Source organism: Sphaerodactylus townsendi, linkage group LG07, assembly GCF_021028975.2.
Source record: "Sphaerodactylus townsendi isolate TG3544 linkage group LG07, MPM_Stown_v2.3, whole genome shotgun sequence".
Taxonomy (NCBI): domain Eukaryota; kingdom Metazoa; phylum Chordata; class Lepidosauria; order Squamata; family Sphaerodactylidae; genus Sphaerodactylus; species Sphaerodactylus townsendi.
Genome location: NC_059431.1, coordinates 102,339,895 through 102,354,739, shown reverse-complemented (window position 1 = coordinate 102,354,739; position 14,845 = coordinate 102,339,895). Strand labels below are relative to the sequence as shown.

General features: G+C 45.6%; 1 protein-coding gene across 3 annotated transcripts in view; it reads right to left on the bottom strand.

Moving 5' to 3' along the window:
* The window catches only part of CPLX1 (complexin 1), a 203,528-nt gene extending 190,137 nt beyond the window's left edge, over positions 1 to 13,391 (bottom strand). Inside the window, exons 1-3 of one of the 3 annotated variants that reach the window (XM_048504067.1) lie at positions 13,036 to 13,391; positions 12,605 to 12,607; positions 10,916 to 11,030 (exon numbers count right to left, since the gene is read on the bottom strand). In XM_048504067.1, the coding sequence (XP_048360024.1) occupies positions 10,916 to 10,946 (31 nt within the window). In that variant the 5' untranslated portion in view covers positions 10,947 to 11,030; positions 12,605 to 12,607; positions 13,036 to 13,391. Of the gene's footprint in view, positions 1 to 10,915; positions 11,034 to 12,604; positions 12,608 to 13,035 lie in introns of all 3 variants that reach the window. The other 2 variants (XM_048504066.1, XM_048504065.1) reach the window with 2 other exon arrangements.
* Between the last annotated feature and the right edge of the window lie 1,454 nt (positions 13,392 to 14,845).

Below are 14,845 nucleotides of genomic sequence, written 5' to 3'. Positions count from 1 at the left end.
CTTCTCGACTTCACTTAAACTATATTTGAGCAACTATTCCCCATCCCCCCAATATACAATTTACAATAATAAAGAACCTTCAAGAGAACACATAAACAGGATCACAAAGGAAAATTTTACCAAAATTTTGAATTTATAGCTGTATTGCCACATACTCAGCTATCCCTTGTCAGTACAGTATAGTAAACCTTTATTAGGCATAAATAATTCTACATACAGTATGTTCGTTTCATAAACAACAATACAACAAGGCATCCAATACACTATCCCTTGTCCTGGAGAGCCAGCGTGGTGTAGCAGTTAAGAGCAGGTGCACTCTAATCTGCAGAACCAAGTTTGATTCCCTGCTCTGCTACTTGAGCTGTGGAGGCTTATCTGGTGAACCAGATTAGCTTGTGCACTCTAACACATGCCAGCTGGGTGACCTTGGGCTAGTCACAGTTCTTTGGAGCTCTCTACCAAAGGCCAAACATGGCACTGATATCATACATCTGATCATGAAAAGAACAGTAGAGCCCCTGAGTAAAAAGTACATTCACCTAGAGGAGACATATTAATGATTCCCTAAATTGTGAGTTATTTCCTTTACTATTATTATATTTTTGCACAATCAGAGGCAGTCGCGAAGCTAAAAGGGTGAAGTGGGGTGCGCTGTGCACTGAGGAAAATCGCCCCCAGGCCCCTCCCCCTTTCCCCAACCCACCCCCCACAGGGCGCCCAAACCCCCTTCCCACACTTAGTTCCTTTCCTTTTTCAGGCTGCAAAAGGCCTGTTTGCAGTAAAAACGGCCTGAGGAACTACAGTGTCCAGGAGACCTTGGGGCTCACAAGGTCTCCTGGGAAGTTTAGTTCCCATCAGGCCGTTTTTACTGCAAACAGGCCTTTTGCAGCCTGAAAAAGGAAAGGAACTAAGTGTGGGAAGGGTTTTTTTACTGAGAACAGGCCAGAGGTGGAATCCAGCAGGTTCTGACTAGTTCCCGAGAGTGGGTTACTAATTATTTGTGTGTGCCGAGAGGGGGTTACTAATTGGGTCTGCTTTTCCGTCTCCACGCCCTCGCCTCCCCCTCTCTTCTTTCTCACGAAACTGAGTTTTTCCTGTTAGGTAAGAGGAGGGACCCTTTAACTACTGTTGGGTCCAGGGGACTCTTTACTTGCTTGGTATGCTATTTATTGTGGCACTCTGTCTGTTCATTTTATAAATTGTGATTTACCATGATGCTTGGCCACTTAAAAGCTCTGTATTCCTGTATGTGAGAGAATGTTATGCTAATCTGTGTCTCTAATCCTGGATCAATTAATGTGAAATATTTGCAGAATATATACAGTAATGGATTAAGTAATTCTAGTTCACAATGGATGATGTTCTGGCTTTATTTTTTTTTACTCTTTAAACAGATGAAGAAGAAGAAGAGTTTGATTTCCGGATATCCCCCTTTCTCTCCTGCAGGTGACTCAAAGGGGCTTACAATCTCCTTGCCCTTCCCCCCTCACAACAAACACCCTGTGAGGTGGGTGGGGCTGAAAGCTGTGACTAGCCCAAGGTCACCCAGGAATAAAAAAGGGAGTAGTTAATGACTGGATTTTAGGTATTTATGGGGCTAAAGGATTACAAAAGCATTTTGTATAAGTGAAAGGTTAAAAGGTACTAACTACTAATGCTTACCTCAATTTTTTAAAAAAAGTCATGACCATGTTAATATCCTTGGCAGTAGCCTTGATATCTAGCTCTCAAACATGCCTAGGGCAGTAGGAATGGTCCATCGATCCATGTTTTAATGAATTTGTGTCTTAATCTAAAAGTGCAAATTATTTTGAGTATTGAATGTGTATTAGTTCCTTCATGGGGAATCATAGTGTTAACAAACAGTGATGATGGTGAGATGCTTCACTAAACTGAAAGGACCACTCATGATTTCACAGTTGGGTAACAAAGCTCCCCTGTTGTTTCCCTATGTGGGCTGAGTTAGCAAAGGTAGAAAACGGAATGATTCCTCCCCTGGGTTGGGCTGTTGTTGAAAACATGTTTTAGAAATATGGTAGAAGTTCCCTTGTTTAAGGAAAGAATATCCCACTTTTGATTTCCTAAAACAAAATTAGAGCATTTGATAAGTATTGGGCATTTGACAGGCAGTCAATTAGAGGAGAAGTAGTTGTTTCTTGCTGGCACTAGAGCGAGCAGGGACTTGCTATAACAAGTTTAAAATTATGGACACAGAAAGATATCAGCTGGAAATTAGAAAACTTTTTTTTAAGTAAGAGTTTTTTACAGTAACAGAGAAATTATGAATGCCCTGCCCTCGGAATGCCTGGCCACGCCCCCGTCATGTCCCACCCAGCCCCATTGGCACTATGCCACTGTTTAAATCCCACCCCCATGGGAACCTGTTACTAAAATTTGGCTGTGACTTGAAAGAACTTTCCACACATATACTGTTAGAGGAGAACATTGATTGGATTTTCCCCCCATTTCAGGTACAAAAAAATGTCTCCAGCCAGCTCTGCTCAAATGTTTTTTAATCAATGCTTCCTCGCTCTCGTCTCTCAGGCTTCAAAGTTCCCCGCCAGACAACTTTACGGCTTCTTCAGCTAGAACAGGGGTAGGGAACCTGCGGCTCTCCAGATGTTCAGGAACTACAATTCTGTAAACCCTCACCAGCATGGGCCAACTCGGGCCATGCTGACAGAGGCTGATGGGAATTGTAGTTCCTGAACATCTGGAGAGCCGCAGGTTCCCTACCCCTGAGCTAGAAGATCATCTCAAATCATTTGCTTTCCTAAACCTTTCCTCGCTCTGAATTCTGAAGCCTCGCCCGGCTGCCGGCTGTGAAGGTGACTTTCCTCCAATGTCAACATTGAAGCCGATCAGCTACAGGATTCTAAATAGACTGCACATTTCATTTGAAGGAACTCCAAAGCAGGGCCACCTGTGACTTCTAAGTAAGGACAGAGACAGACTATTTCAACCTGGACACAGAATATTATTTGAAAACACAGAAATTCTGGACCACTCTGACAACCACTATGTCAGACTACACAGAGAAGCCATTGAAATCCACAAGCACATGGACAGTTTCAACAGAAAGGAAGAAACCATGAAAATGAACAAAACTTGGCTACCAGTGTTGAAAAACACTAGAGTCAAGAAAGTGACTAATCAGGTCCACACACACACACACACACAGGATGACTATAGATAGGGAACAAAGGCCAGGCTACTTCTATTCAGATGCCCTCACCTATTGATCTTGCTATCTTCATTGTTGCTCACATGCTATATACTTCATTGTTACTCACATGCCAGGCCACTTCTATTCAGATGCCCTCACCTATTGATCTTGCTATCTTCATTGTTAGTCACAGGTATATATACTCCACTTGCTTTCCTACTATCAGATCCTCTGAAGATGCCAGCTACAGATGCAGGCAAAACGTCATGAGAGAATGCTGTTAGAACATGGCCATACAGCCTGGAAACCACACAGCCCCCCAGTGATTCTGGCCGTGAAAGCCTTCAACAATACAAGGACAGGGACATATTCCAAGATACAAATCCATGGGGGGAGGGCAGGGCTTTTAGAATGTGTTTCATATTGATGCATCTGCACCCAGAGTGAGCTAGACACGTTTTGAAATTAGTTAATTTAAAATTGCCAAACAAATCAATGGAAACTGAAACCTGTTATTATAACCTCCAAAGTGGGAAAACACACTTCGGTTTGTGAAGCGTTTCCAACCTGTCCTATGAGCGTCACATCTGTGCGTCTGTATTGATTTCCTGACTCATTTCACCCATTTCTCAAAAACTAGGCAGCCCTGAATTTGCATCGAGCACATTCAGAGGTGTGAAGGCTTCTTCTAACACCACAAGTCATGGCGTGTCTAGCTTCAGTGGCACTCCAGCCGACACTGAGTCCTCGCTGATGTAATGCCCAAGAGGACTCGGCGAGTAAGTTTACGTTATAAAGATAGCTGATTTGTTAGAAGGATGTTGGATGGCTGCTGTTGTTTTTACACACGCCCTCTTCAAGAAGTATGGAAGCACAGGCCTAATTAAAAGCACATAAATAGTATCACCAAAGCCGGTGGGATTTCTTACATCTTTTGGGTGAGTCATGCATTCACTAGCCTTAATGAACCGCAAGCATCAGAATATGGCTTTCACCTTCAAGGTCCAATTCCTACATTAATTTTCTGGATGGAAGCAGCCAGACAGACTTAATTCACCAGTCTTGTCCCTGTGGATCCGGGCACATAGAAACAACAGAACATGTGCTCCTCCACCGTCAGTATTATAAAGATTTACCTATTCGTTTTATTTCGCCACTGCTGAATAGATTCCCTGGCCACGCTGAACAATTTTATGTTTCCATGCTGTTTACAGATTCCAGTCCTGACATAGCACATGATGTGGCCAAGTTCTGTGTAGGGACACTTGAAGCAGTGCAATAAAATAGACTCAGGGAGTTGATTTGATTCGATCGCCAGAACCTTCAGTATACCCATTTTATTGTTAGTCACGTCCATCCCTCTTTTATAGTTTTTAAAGTTTTGATTCCCCTTTAGTATTTATGCTTTGATTCTGTGTCTTTTATATCCCCATGCCCTTTGTATTCTTAACTTCCCTTTAACCAGTAGGTTTTAAAAATTCCCTTTTAAATACTTATCTATTGTTTTAAGATGTCTTATCCCTTATTTACCTTCTGCTGGCCTGTGACAGTAATAGAGATTGACTTGACTAGGCCACAGTTTAAAAACGACCATTAGCCTGGGTTCTCCTAACATGCATACGTACGGCTGTTATCTGGACCCTCTATTAGAGGTCCATATTTTTTTAATATACATCCATATGCCAGCTGCAGGCAACCCAGTGACTGCTACTGAAGACTCCTCCCTTTGGGGAGGCTTACTTGGCTCTGACAGGAGCTACCAGCAACTCTGTAATCCCCCCCCTTCAGACGCAGAATAGAGCCACAGGCCCCAATCCCCTCTCCACTGTGAAAACTCACGTGGTGACTTTGGGTCAGTCACACCCACTCAACCTAACCTACCTCCCAGGGTCATTGTGAACTGTGAAATTGGGGGGAGGAGAAATGACATAAGCTGCTTTGGAACCCCGCTGGGGAGAAATGTGTGGTAGAAAGGAAGGCCCCTTCCGCACATGCAAAATAATGCACTTTCAATCCACTTTCAATGCATTTTGAAGCTGGATTTTATTGTGCCGAATAGCCAAACCACTTACAAACATTTTTTTTTACATTTTTCTGAATGTGCAGAAGGGGCTGAAGTAAACACAATAAAATAAGCATTAACCATTTCACCTAAACTACCTCCCTAAATAGTTGTGAGGATGAAAAGGAGAGAAGAAAGCTATAAGCTGCTTTTGACCCCTATTGGGCAGGAAAGTGGGATATAAAGAGTCAGCATAGTGTAATGATTAAGAACAGATGGACTAATCTGAAAAACCTGGTTTGATCCCTCACTCCTTCACATGAAGCCTGCTGGGTGACCTTGGGTCAGTCACAGTTCTCCCAGAAGTCTCTCAGCCCTATTTTCCTCACCAGGTGTTTGTTGTGAGGAGTGGAAGTGAAGGAATTGATAAGCCCCTTGGAGATTCCTTAGCTTTGAGAAAGGCAGGGTATAAATCCAGATTCTACTCTTCTAAACAGAGGAAGAGGAAGAGGAAGAGGAAGAGGAAGAGGAAGAGGAAGAAGAAGAAGAAGAAGAAGAAGAAGAAGAAGAAGAAGAAGAAGAAGAAGAAGAAGAAGAAGAAGAAGAAGAAGAAGAAGAAGAAGAAGAAGAAGAAGAAGAAGAGGAGGAGTTTGGATTTATATCCCCCCCTTTCTCTCCTGTAGGAGACTCAAAGGGGCTTACAATCTCCTTGCCCTTCCCCCCTCACAACAAACACCCTGTGAGGTGAGTGGGGCTGAGAGAGCTCAGAAGAGCTGTGACTAGCCCAAGATCACCCAGCTGGCGTGTGTGGGAGTGTACAGGCTAATCTGAATTCCCCAGATAAGCCTCCACAGCTCAGGTGGCAGAGCTGGGAGTCAAACCCGGTTCCTCCAGATTAGATACATGAGCTCTTAACCTCCTACGCCACTGCTGCTCCAAGCAGTGATCTTCCTTCAGAGATTGCTGAGCACCTTTCCTGGCAAGGCTATGGAGATCTATTTTATTCAATGAGAATTCGTGGTTGAGCAGGAATTGGTCACTTGGTTGTTATGGGTGGTCTGTCTGAGGATAGCTTCTGACGGAATGAGGCCAAATGAATTGAGTGGCCTTATCAGGTGGTATTTATAGCAAGCATATGTTGCTTTAATTAATTGTGGTTTATGGATTTTTGCAAGTTGCTTCATGGCTTTGAAGAAAATGATTCAAATGGGTAAAAAATGGGTATTTGAAGGGGGGGTAAAATGTTCTAATTTTTTTTTAGTTGTATGAAATTTGGGGTGGAAAGCAAACCATGCGACAGAAGCACTGAAGAGGATACCACATCTCTTTGCATTAAACACACCAGTGCTGTACTGTGGAGTCATAGAACCACCAAGGTTGACAAGTCAATTCCTTTGGTCTGCATTCCTCCACCTGTTCTGCTGCTATCCCTTTGTTACCCAGACTGCCATTCTTCAGGCCTTCCTCCAAGCTGCCTTGTCTGCTCCCTCGCCAGCCTCCCAGACAGCAACATATGCTCTCTGAATCGCTTACCATATTTTAGTTAGCTAGCTTGTTAGAATGCCTATCTTGCATTTCCTAACATACTAGGGATTTCTTTATTGTTAATATCTTTCCCTGTCCTACAGCAAGAAGCCTCTTGTAGGTTTTATTCTAAAGCAGCCTTCCTCCCCCACCCCCCTACCTTGCACATGTGCTAACAGTTCTGATAGGACATCAGAGGGACTGTGGCACAGTGGGACAGCATCTGCCTTGCATGAAGAAGGTCACAGGTTCAATCCATACCATTTCCAGTTACAAGGATGAAGCATAAGGTAATGGGAAAGACCTCTGGCTGAAACCTTGGAGAGTCACAGGCAGAGAGAATAGACCAGGGGTCTGCAACCTGTGGCTCTCCAGATGTTCATGGACTACATGCCCATCAGCCCCCCATGCTGGCAGGGGCTGATGGGCATTGTAGTCCATGAACACCTGGAGAACTGCAGGTTGCAGACCCCTGGAATAGACAAAGCTGACCTTGGAAGACCAGCATGATATAGTGGTTAAGAGCTGTGTACTCTGATATGGAGAACCAGATTTGATTCCCCATTCCTCCGCATGAACGGTGAACTCTTATCTGGTAAACTGGGTTTCTTTTCCTGCCCCTCCACATGAAGCCTGCTGGGTGACCTTGGGCTGGTCACAGTTCTCTCAGAATTCTCCCAGCCCCAACTCCTCACAAAGTGTCTGTTGTGGGGAGAGGAAGGGGAAAGAGTTTGTAAGCCACATGGCAACTCCTTACATGAGAGAAAGGTAGGATATCAATCCAAACTCTTCTTCCTCTTCAAGGATCCGAGTGGGTATAAAGCAGCTGCATCTGTTAGCCCAAGGTCACCCAGCAGGAATGTTGGACTCTCCTGTGCAAGCATTGGGTTATTACTGGCCCATGGGGAGATCACAACATTTACTAGGCAAACTATGTTTACCATGTGGTTTGCCATTGCCTTCCCCAGTTATCTACACATTATCCCCAGCAACCTGAAGTTAATCCCAGTGGTTTCCAAGAAAGTTTGGCTTGGATTGAAATGTTCCGGTATTTTTATCGAATTTGGAATGGATAGAACTTGAGGGTGGGTAGACCATTTTAGTGATGCAGAAAATTTCCATTTCAGAAAAAAAAAGCTGAATTGGGGAGGGGAAAGAACTACTCTGGGCAGGATCCATTCCAGTATGGGCTCAGCTACACACATGTGGGAGGAAACATAGAATCACAGAGGCCCTTTCCACACATGCAGAATAATGCCCTTTCAATCCACTTTGCAGCTGGATTTTACTGTGAGGAGTAGCAAAATCCACTTGCAAACAATTGTGAAAGTGGATTGAAAGGGCATTATTCTGCATGTGGGGTAGAGGCCTGAGTTGGGAGAGGTCAAGCTAGTCCAATCCCCTGCTCAATCCAGGATCAGCCTACAGCATCCCTGACAAGTGTTTGTCCAGCCGCTGCTTAAAGACTGCCTGAAAGGAGTCACTGACCATCTCCCCTGCCAGCCAACTACACTGCTGAACCACTCTTACTGTATATTTTTGCTACGATCCAGAAGGTACCTTTCCACCAGCAATATAAGCCCATTATTGCAAGTCCTATCCTTTGCTGCCAATAGGAACAGCTTCCTGCCCTCCTCTGAGTGAAAGAAGAAGAAGAGTTTGGATTTATATCCCCCTTTCTCTCCTTTAGGGGTTTACAATCTCCTTGCCCTTCCCTCCTTACAACAAACACCCTGTGAGGTGGGTGGGACTGAGAGAGCTCCAAAAAGCTGTGATTTGCCCAAGGTCACCCAGCTGGCATGTGTGGGAGTGCACAGGCTAATTCCCCAGATAAGCCTCTACAACTCAAGTGGCAGAGTGGGGAATCAAACCCGGTTCCTCCAAATTAGAATGCACCTGCTCTTAACCAATATGCCACTGCTGCTGTGTCTCTTTTCAGCCTCCTCTTTTCCAGACTAAACATTCCCAAGTCCCTCAGTCTTTCCTCATACGGCTTAGTCTCCATGGAGCAGGGCAAGGAACAGCCTCTCCTGCATCTGCTCTGCTGGTAGTCCAGTGTAAAGAAATTTATGAGCAAGGACATCATGGAGGACAGTGAGGGCATATGCAGGCCCTCCTAGTCTCTGCAGTGTGCTCTTGTGTGCCTGTGTCAAGTATACCTATGAGGGGAAAGAAGAGGGTTGCATTGAGCCTTGTACCACCGTCACCTTCTAGGGATAGATCATGTTGGACTTTTCACAATAATATCCTTAGAAAACTATCAAAACGTATGTGATTTAAGCAGCCTTTATACAACTGAGGACTCAGACTGAAGTAATAAGAGGGTTGGGGCGGGGGGTGGAGGACATCTTAGCACGTTCCTTCTTTTTTTAAAGACTCATACCACTCATTCAAAGCACTTTCAGATGAAAAAGAGCACCCTCCATTTTCTAACACACGCCACAGAGCAAAATAGACCATAAACGGTGTCTGATAAAGTAAATAGCGTCATCATATGTTTTTGGTGCAAATGGCACCCCTTCCGGAGCATAATAAACAATAATGGTATGTCTAACAGGATAATATGTAGGGGGGATAATTCCACATTGCCTTGGATGACTTGCAAAAAAAAATCACTGCATGCGTATCAATGACCTTCACAGGCAGGTCTTGAAATGCCAGTCAGTGGAAGAACATTGTAAAAAAATGCACTGTAATGGTACAGAAGCAGCAGCAGCCCTCTGTAAAGATACTCGAATCGTGAAGTCATAAAATAGCTTCATGACTTGCATTCTGCATAGCAGTAATCGGACCATATCCCCTCCCGCTGCCTCTGAATAACCAGAGAACAACCATTAAAAGACAAGCACTAGCCAAGGCAGACCACAAGACGATTCTTTCTGTAATGGCTGTCCTTGAGACTCCTACTGCAGCGTCCTCCAATAACTGATTCATGTGTAGGGAAGCCACAGATACAAATCAAGAAGGAATCAGTTTTTTGAACCAGTATAACTAGCATCACACACACACACAACCTAGGGCAGGGGCATTATCTTAGTGCACCAAAACTGATGTTTTATGGTTCCTAGGATATCTCGATTAAGATCCACAGCTACCAGACAACAAAAAAACCTCCACTACTTCACTTGGAGAGTAATTCACTTGTGGAAGCCATGACCACAGGATGGAGTAGTGTCTAAACCAGTGGTAGGGAATCTATGGCACTCCAGATGTTCATGAACTACAATTCCCATCAGCCTCTGCCAGCTTGGCCATTGGCCATGCTGGCAGGGGCTGATGGGAATTGTAGTCCATGAACATCTGGAGTGCCATAGGTTCGCCACCATGGGTCTAAACTGATTTTTAAAGGGTGCTCAACAAATTCATGGGAGGTTCCATTAGTGGCTATTAGCATATTCAGAGGCATTTTCAAGACCATTGCCAGGGTGAACAATAAAAGGAAGTTTCCATTGTCCTTGCAGGCCTTCCAGGAGCATATGTTGGGCAATGGTGTGAAACAAGATGCTGAATGAAATGGGTCTGATCCTGCATCACTGCTCTTAAACTGGTGTGAAACCAGTTTACATTTACAATAAAGCCGTGTCATTATTCAAAGATCTGTTGGAAACACTTGTCCTTCATCTTGCAATCAAATATGTGGAACGCATCTGTTTCTTCTACTTTGGCTAACCCTTTTTCTCCAGCATCCCGCTCCCGCTTTGCAGTGATACTTCCAAAGGGATGAGTTGATCAAAATATATCTGCTTAGAACAGAACCTTCAAAGTTCAGCAACCAACTGTATGCTCAAGGCAAGCATTCAGTGCTGCCCTCTATTGATTGTCAACAAATGAATACCACTGCGCTTCAAGGATTCGAGGCAAGTTTTACAGCCAACTCATATTTCAGCCAACTCATATGATACATGGGAGGGGCATAATAAGAAACAAATTTGCAAAAAGAAAAGAAAATTACATCAATCAGTCAGCTCAACAGTCTGTGCTAGGCATCTTCAAATCTCTCAGATAGCAAGTTTCCCAATGTCAATGTTGCACTATTTGCTGCAGAAGTTTTTTACAAGACAACAGTTATAAGACATTATTTGCAAAAGCAAAAGGAATGAAAATGAGTAGTCAATCAAGCAATTATCAGACAGCACTGTCTACACCTCTCATTACAAAGTCTGCAGCTTCCCAAGAATGCCTTCCCATTAAGCAGTCACCAAACAACAACACTTTGTCCTTACCTCCTAAAGCTTGTTTCATTACAAACTCCATGTTGATGGCTTTAGATTCCTTTCCACCAGATCAGTTCTCACATACAAGTCAGACGCAGACAAGTTCTTGAGCAGCTGCCTGCAGCTGAATTCAGAAGGTAAAAAAAATTCGCATTAGGGTTGTTGTCTTTTGGAATCTGGTTCTGGCTATAGAGCTTACCGCATTAGATCTCCTGGTCCGCTCAGCAGTCTATTGGGTTGATTCCTCTCCATTTACCCTGAACCTGAAGTTACTAGCTAGTGTTTCAGACAGCTAGATGGCCTGATGTATTCCTTAACATTGGGTAGTATGATTGTTAGGGAGTAAGAAAAAAGGAGCAATCTATCACTGACATACTGTCATGGGATAGCACTGAATTAATGAGGAACTATTCCTGGACTGAGGCACTATTGACTCTGAATCTTTCAGTAGAAAATTAAGCACTGCAACAAATAAAAAGCTGCACCTCCATTTGCCGTTTAAATAGATTGTAGCATTTAATTGAATTTTCTGAGTAGCGTTTTTTGTATATACTGGGCCATTCAGAAGGAGCTGTTTGGTTCAACATGAAATCCACCCAGCTTAGATGTGTTCTCACAGGGAAAGGGTTAAACTTTGTAGTGATTTTTCAGAGAGGGTCTTTGGGAGGGGCAAGAGAACTCTACAAAGAGAGGAGGCAGAACAGGGGGCATTTGAAGGTTGAAGCACTTGAGCTTCTTGAATTCTCAGCAGTGGGCATCACTGTCAATACTGCCTAATGGCTAACCCCATGCTGGCATCATTGACCAGCAAAGTCTTTCCAGGCAGTTTTCAGACATATTACAAGAAGTGGAACTGAATGCCAATTGACTATTAAAATGTCATTGAGATCACGTATGCTAGAAACACCTAAACCTAGAATGTACTGACAAGGTCAATTTCTTTAAAAAGTCACAGGAAAGTTTCTCTGGGGTTTGGTGCAATAATTTATATTCCTGACATTGTCTCAAACTGCGGCATAGACTTTCAGACTGAGGCAACAACATTAAGCCTATTAAATGGCAAATCTGTCACGTCCTTTTTCTTTTCATCAAGTGTTATCCCACAAGCAGAACTCTAGTCATTATTTGAAATCCTACAGTCAAACTTGAACTCTAAAAGTGAATGGGATTCCCAGGAAGAGGAAACTGCCATTTAAACCCAATGATTCTACCCTCTACTAGATCTGCAGAGAAACATACATGCCACCAAATGCTTCATTTACAATGCCCTACAAATCAATCCTATGCAAATTGACAAAGAAGGGTCCCACAATGATCAGTGGGGTTTACACCCAGGAGGGTGTACACCCACTCATGTAAATTGTTTATTATATTTTTCATTGATGAAATTATCCAGGAAGGCAATTTTTTTCTTTAGAAAAAGGGAACAAGAGCCAGAGAGAATTTATTGTGAAGAAACAAGGAGATGCAAGCATGCATCAACTGGCCATTTTCCCGTCCCAAACTTCTGTCTTCAATAAATATTGTGACCTCAGACTCCTTGGGGGGGGGGGGGATCAATGCATGTGCCAAAGGCATGCTTCTAATTCCAGTGAAGTTGCACAAAGACTACACAAAACATACTGGGAAGGGACTTTTTTTAAAAAAATACACACTGTACTTTGCACCAAGGGATTCAGATAATCAGAATGATAGAACCTTCTCACAAGAAAATAAAGCTGTCAGCTGGAGAGCCTGCACGGACAGCTCACTGCAAGTCCCTCCGTGCCCAGATTTGGGAGGCTACTGCAAGCCAAACATGTCCCGCATATCCATTATTAACCCTCTCCCCCTTCCATACGCAGTCAAAGGACCCATCACTGCAAAGACGAAGTAGCGGGTTTCAGCACCTAGGACAGTTCACCACCGCACGCGAGAGAGAAATGGGAGCAATCCCGGGGCCCCCGAGGGGAGAGCTGCAGGGCGTTTTAGCAGGAGACGGAAAGGAGACGCGTTCAGCACCAAGGACATCTCCCCGAGTCCGGGCGGTGCCTACAATCAAGGGCACGTTGCCGAGCGAGGACGCTTCAGCACCTTGGACAGTTCCCCGCCTCTCGAAAAGAAGGCGAAAAAAAGAGACCAGAAAATACCTTTTTTTTCTCTTTTCGTGCCAAACGTTTGGGTTCCGGCAGTTCTGTCTCCTCTGAGTTGTGAAGGGGATGTCCTTTTCCTCTCTCCCCCTCCTCTCTCTCTCACTCTCCCCGGTTTTCCTAGCAGATCAAGCTCCTGCTACTCGCCGGGTCCATGTGTGCCTCTCAGGAGCGAAAACGCCGTTGCCAAAAGGGGTGGCCAGTCGCTCAAGGCGCAAGAACTTCTCAGCCTCAGGACCACGTCCGGGGCACAACAGTGAGCCAGCGACAGAGGGAGGGGGAAAGACAGACAAGCCGAACCTTCTCTACTTTAACGACTCCCTTTTTTATCACGGGGTTTCCGGACCATCCCACTGACACTATTCCCTCCTTACACTACGCTGGCTCCTTTTTCCTCCTCCTCCTCCCGCTACCGAGGCTGCTGGGTCGGCATTTCTCGCTTGGCTCTCGCTCACTCCTCCCCCTCCCCGATCCCACGGTAAGGGTTGCGGGAGGTTAGCAGCTATTCCTGCCGCAGAAGATGGCTTTCCCCACACCTGCAGTCGGGGACGGGGGCATATGGGGGTTGACGGGAGAAGGGGCAACTCATCTAACGTGAGGCCATCTGGATGTATTTGGAGGGGGGGATCACGTATAGCTCTTGCCCGCTTGCCCTGATAGCTCTTGCCCGCTTGTAGCTTTAACAGATAGGATAAGAAGCCACTGAATTTCCATTTGCCGAACTGAACAATGTGCTGTGAGTAATTCGATGTGGGATCATTCTAATCGGAAACCTGGGGTGGGGGTGGAGAACTGGGGGGGGGGGGGGGGGGAAGTGCGAAGTCAGCAGTTTTCTCTGCAAAAGCCTCTCCGAAGCGGAGTTCTCCCGCCTCAGGCCCCGTGACTGCGCTCCTTCTCCCTCTCCAGTCTCAAAAATCTGGGAGCGGAGAAGCTGGGCAAAAAACACCTAGGCGAAGTAGAAAAGGGCATCGCAAGGTTGAGGTGGGGCTGGGGGGGGGGGCTCCCTCGTGTCTTCATGACCGAGCGGCTGTCAAATCGATTTGATTTTAAAGCGGGGTTGGCCGTCTCTCTCCCCCTCCCCTTTCTTTCGAAGGGGGCGCCTGAAGGTTACAGTACTATAGAATGGCTGGAAAATGTCAAAGATACGAGCCCCTGATGGGGCGTGTCGGCGGGAGCGTCTGTTCGGGAACCCCTGGGGTTTGACCGGTGAGTGGGGGGCGGGGGGGAGAATCAGATTCGAAATCCGAGTCATCGAATGGGCTGCATGGGACCTGGCTGTGTACGAAGGAGGCGGAGAGGCAGGGATTCTTTCGCCCTTGGATTCAACTCGCCCCGCAAGCAGACAGCCCCCCCTCCTCTTCCCCTCTCTCCCCCAATTAAAACTGCCGCAATCGCGCCGCTTTCCTCCCGACTCTGCTGCAGACCCGGTCAGCTGATGGAACCACCCCAGGCTCCGGAGGGACCTCCGTTCTTGCGTGACGGGAAGGGAAGGGCCCGCACAGACTGCAACCAAGAGGGGAGGGGGAGGGCGGTCCGGGAGGAATGACGGAGCAGCCGTCCAATAGGGGAACACAAAGACAGAGGCGTCAAACGAGAGGGGGAAAACTTTGCAGAAAATCATCATGCAAAAGGAAGAAGCGGTTCGATGGACCACGCTGAGGCTTCTTAGAGTTGGAGTCCAGGTTAAAGGAGCGCGAAGAAGTCCGGCACGCAGGGAGGAGGCGGGAGAGGGGCGGGTGTCGAACCACGCAACGAAGTGGGCCCTGGGGGCCTTGCAGCCAGGCCCTATGCATGTTAAAATCACTGAGAG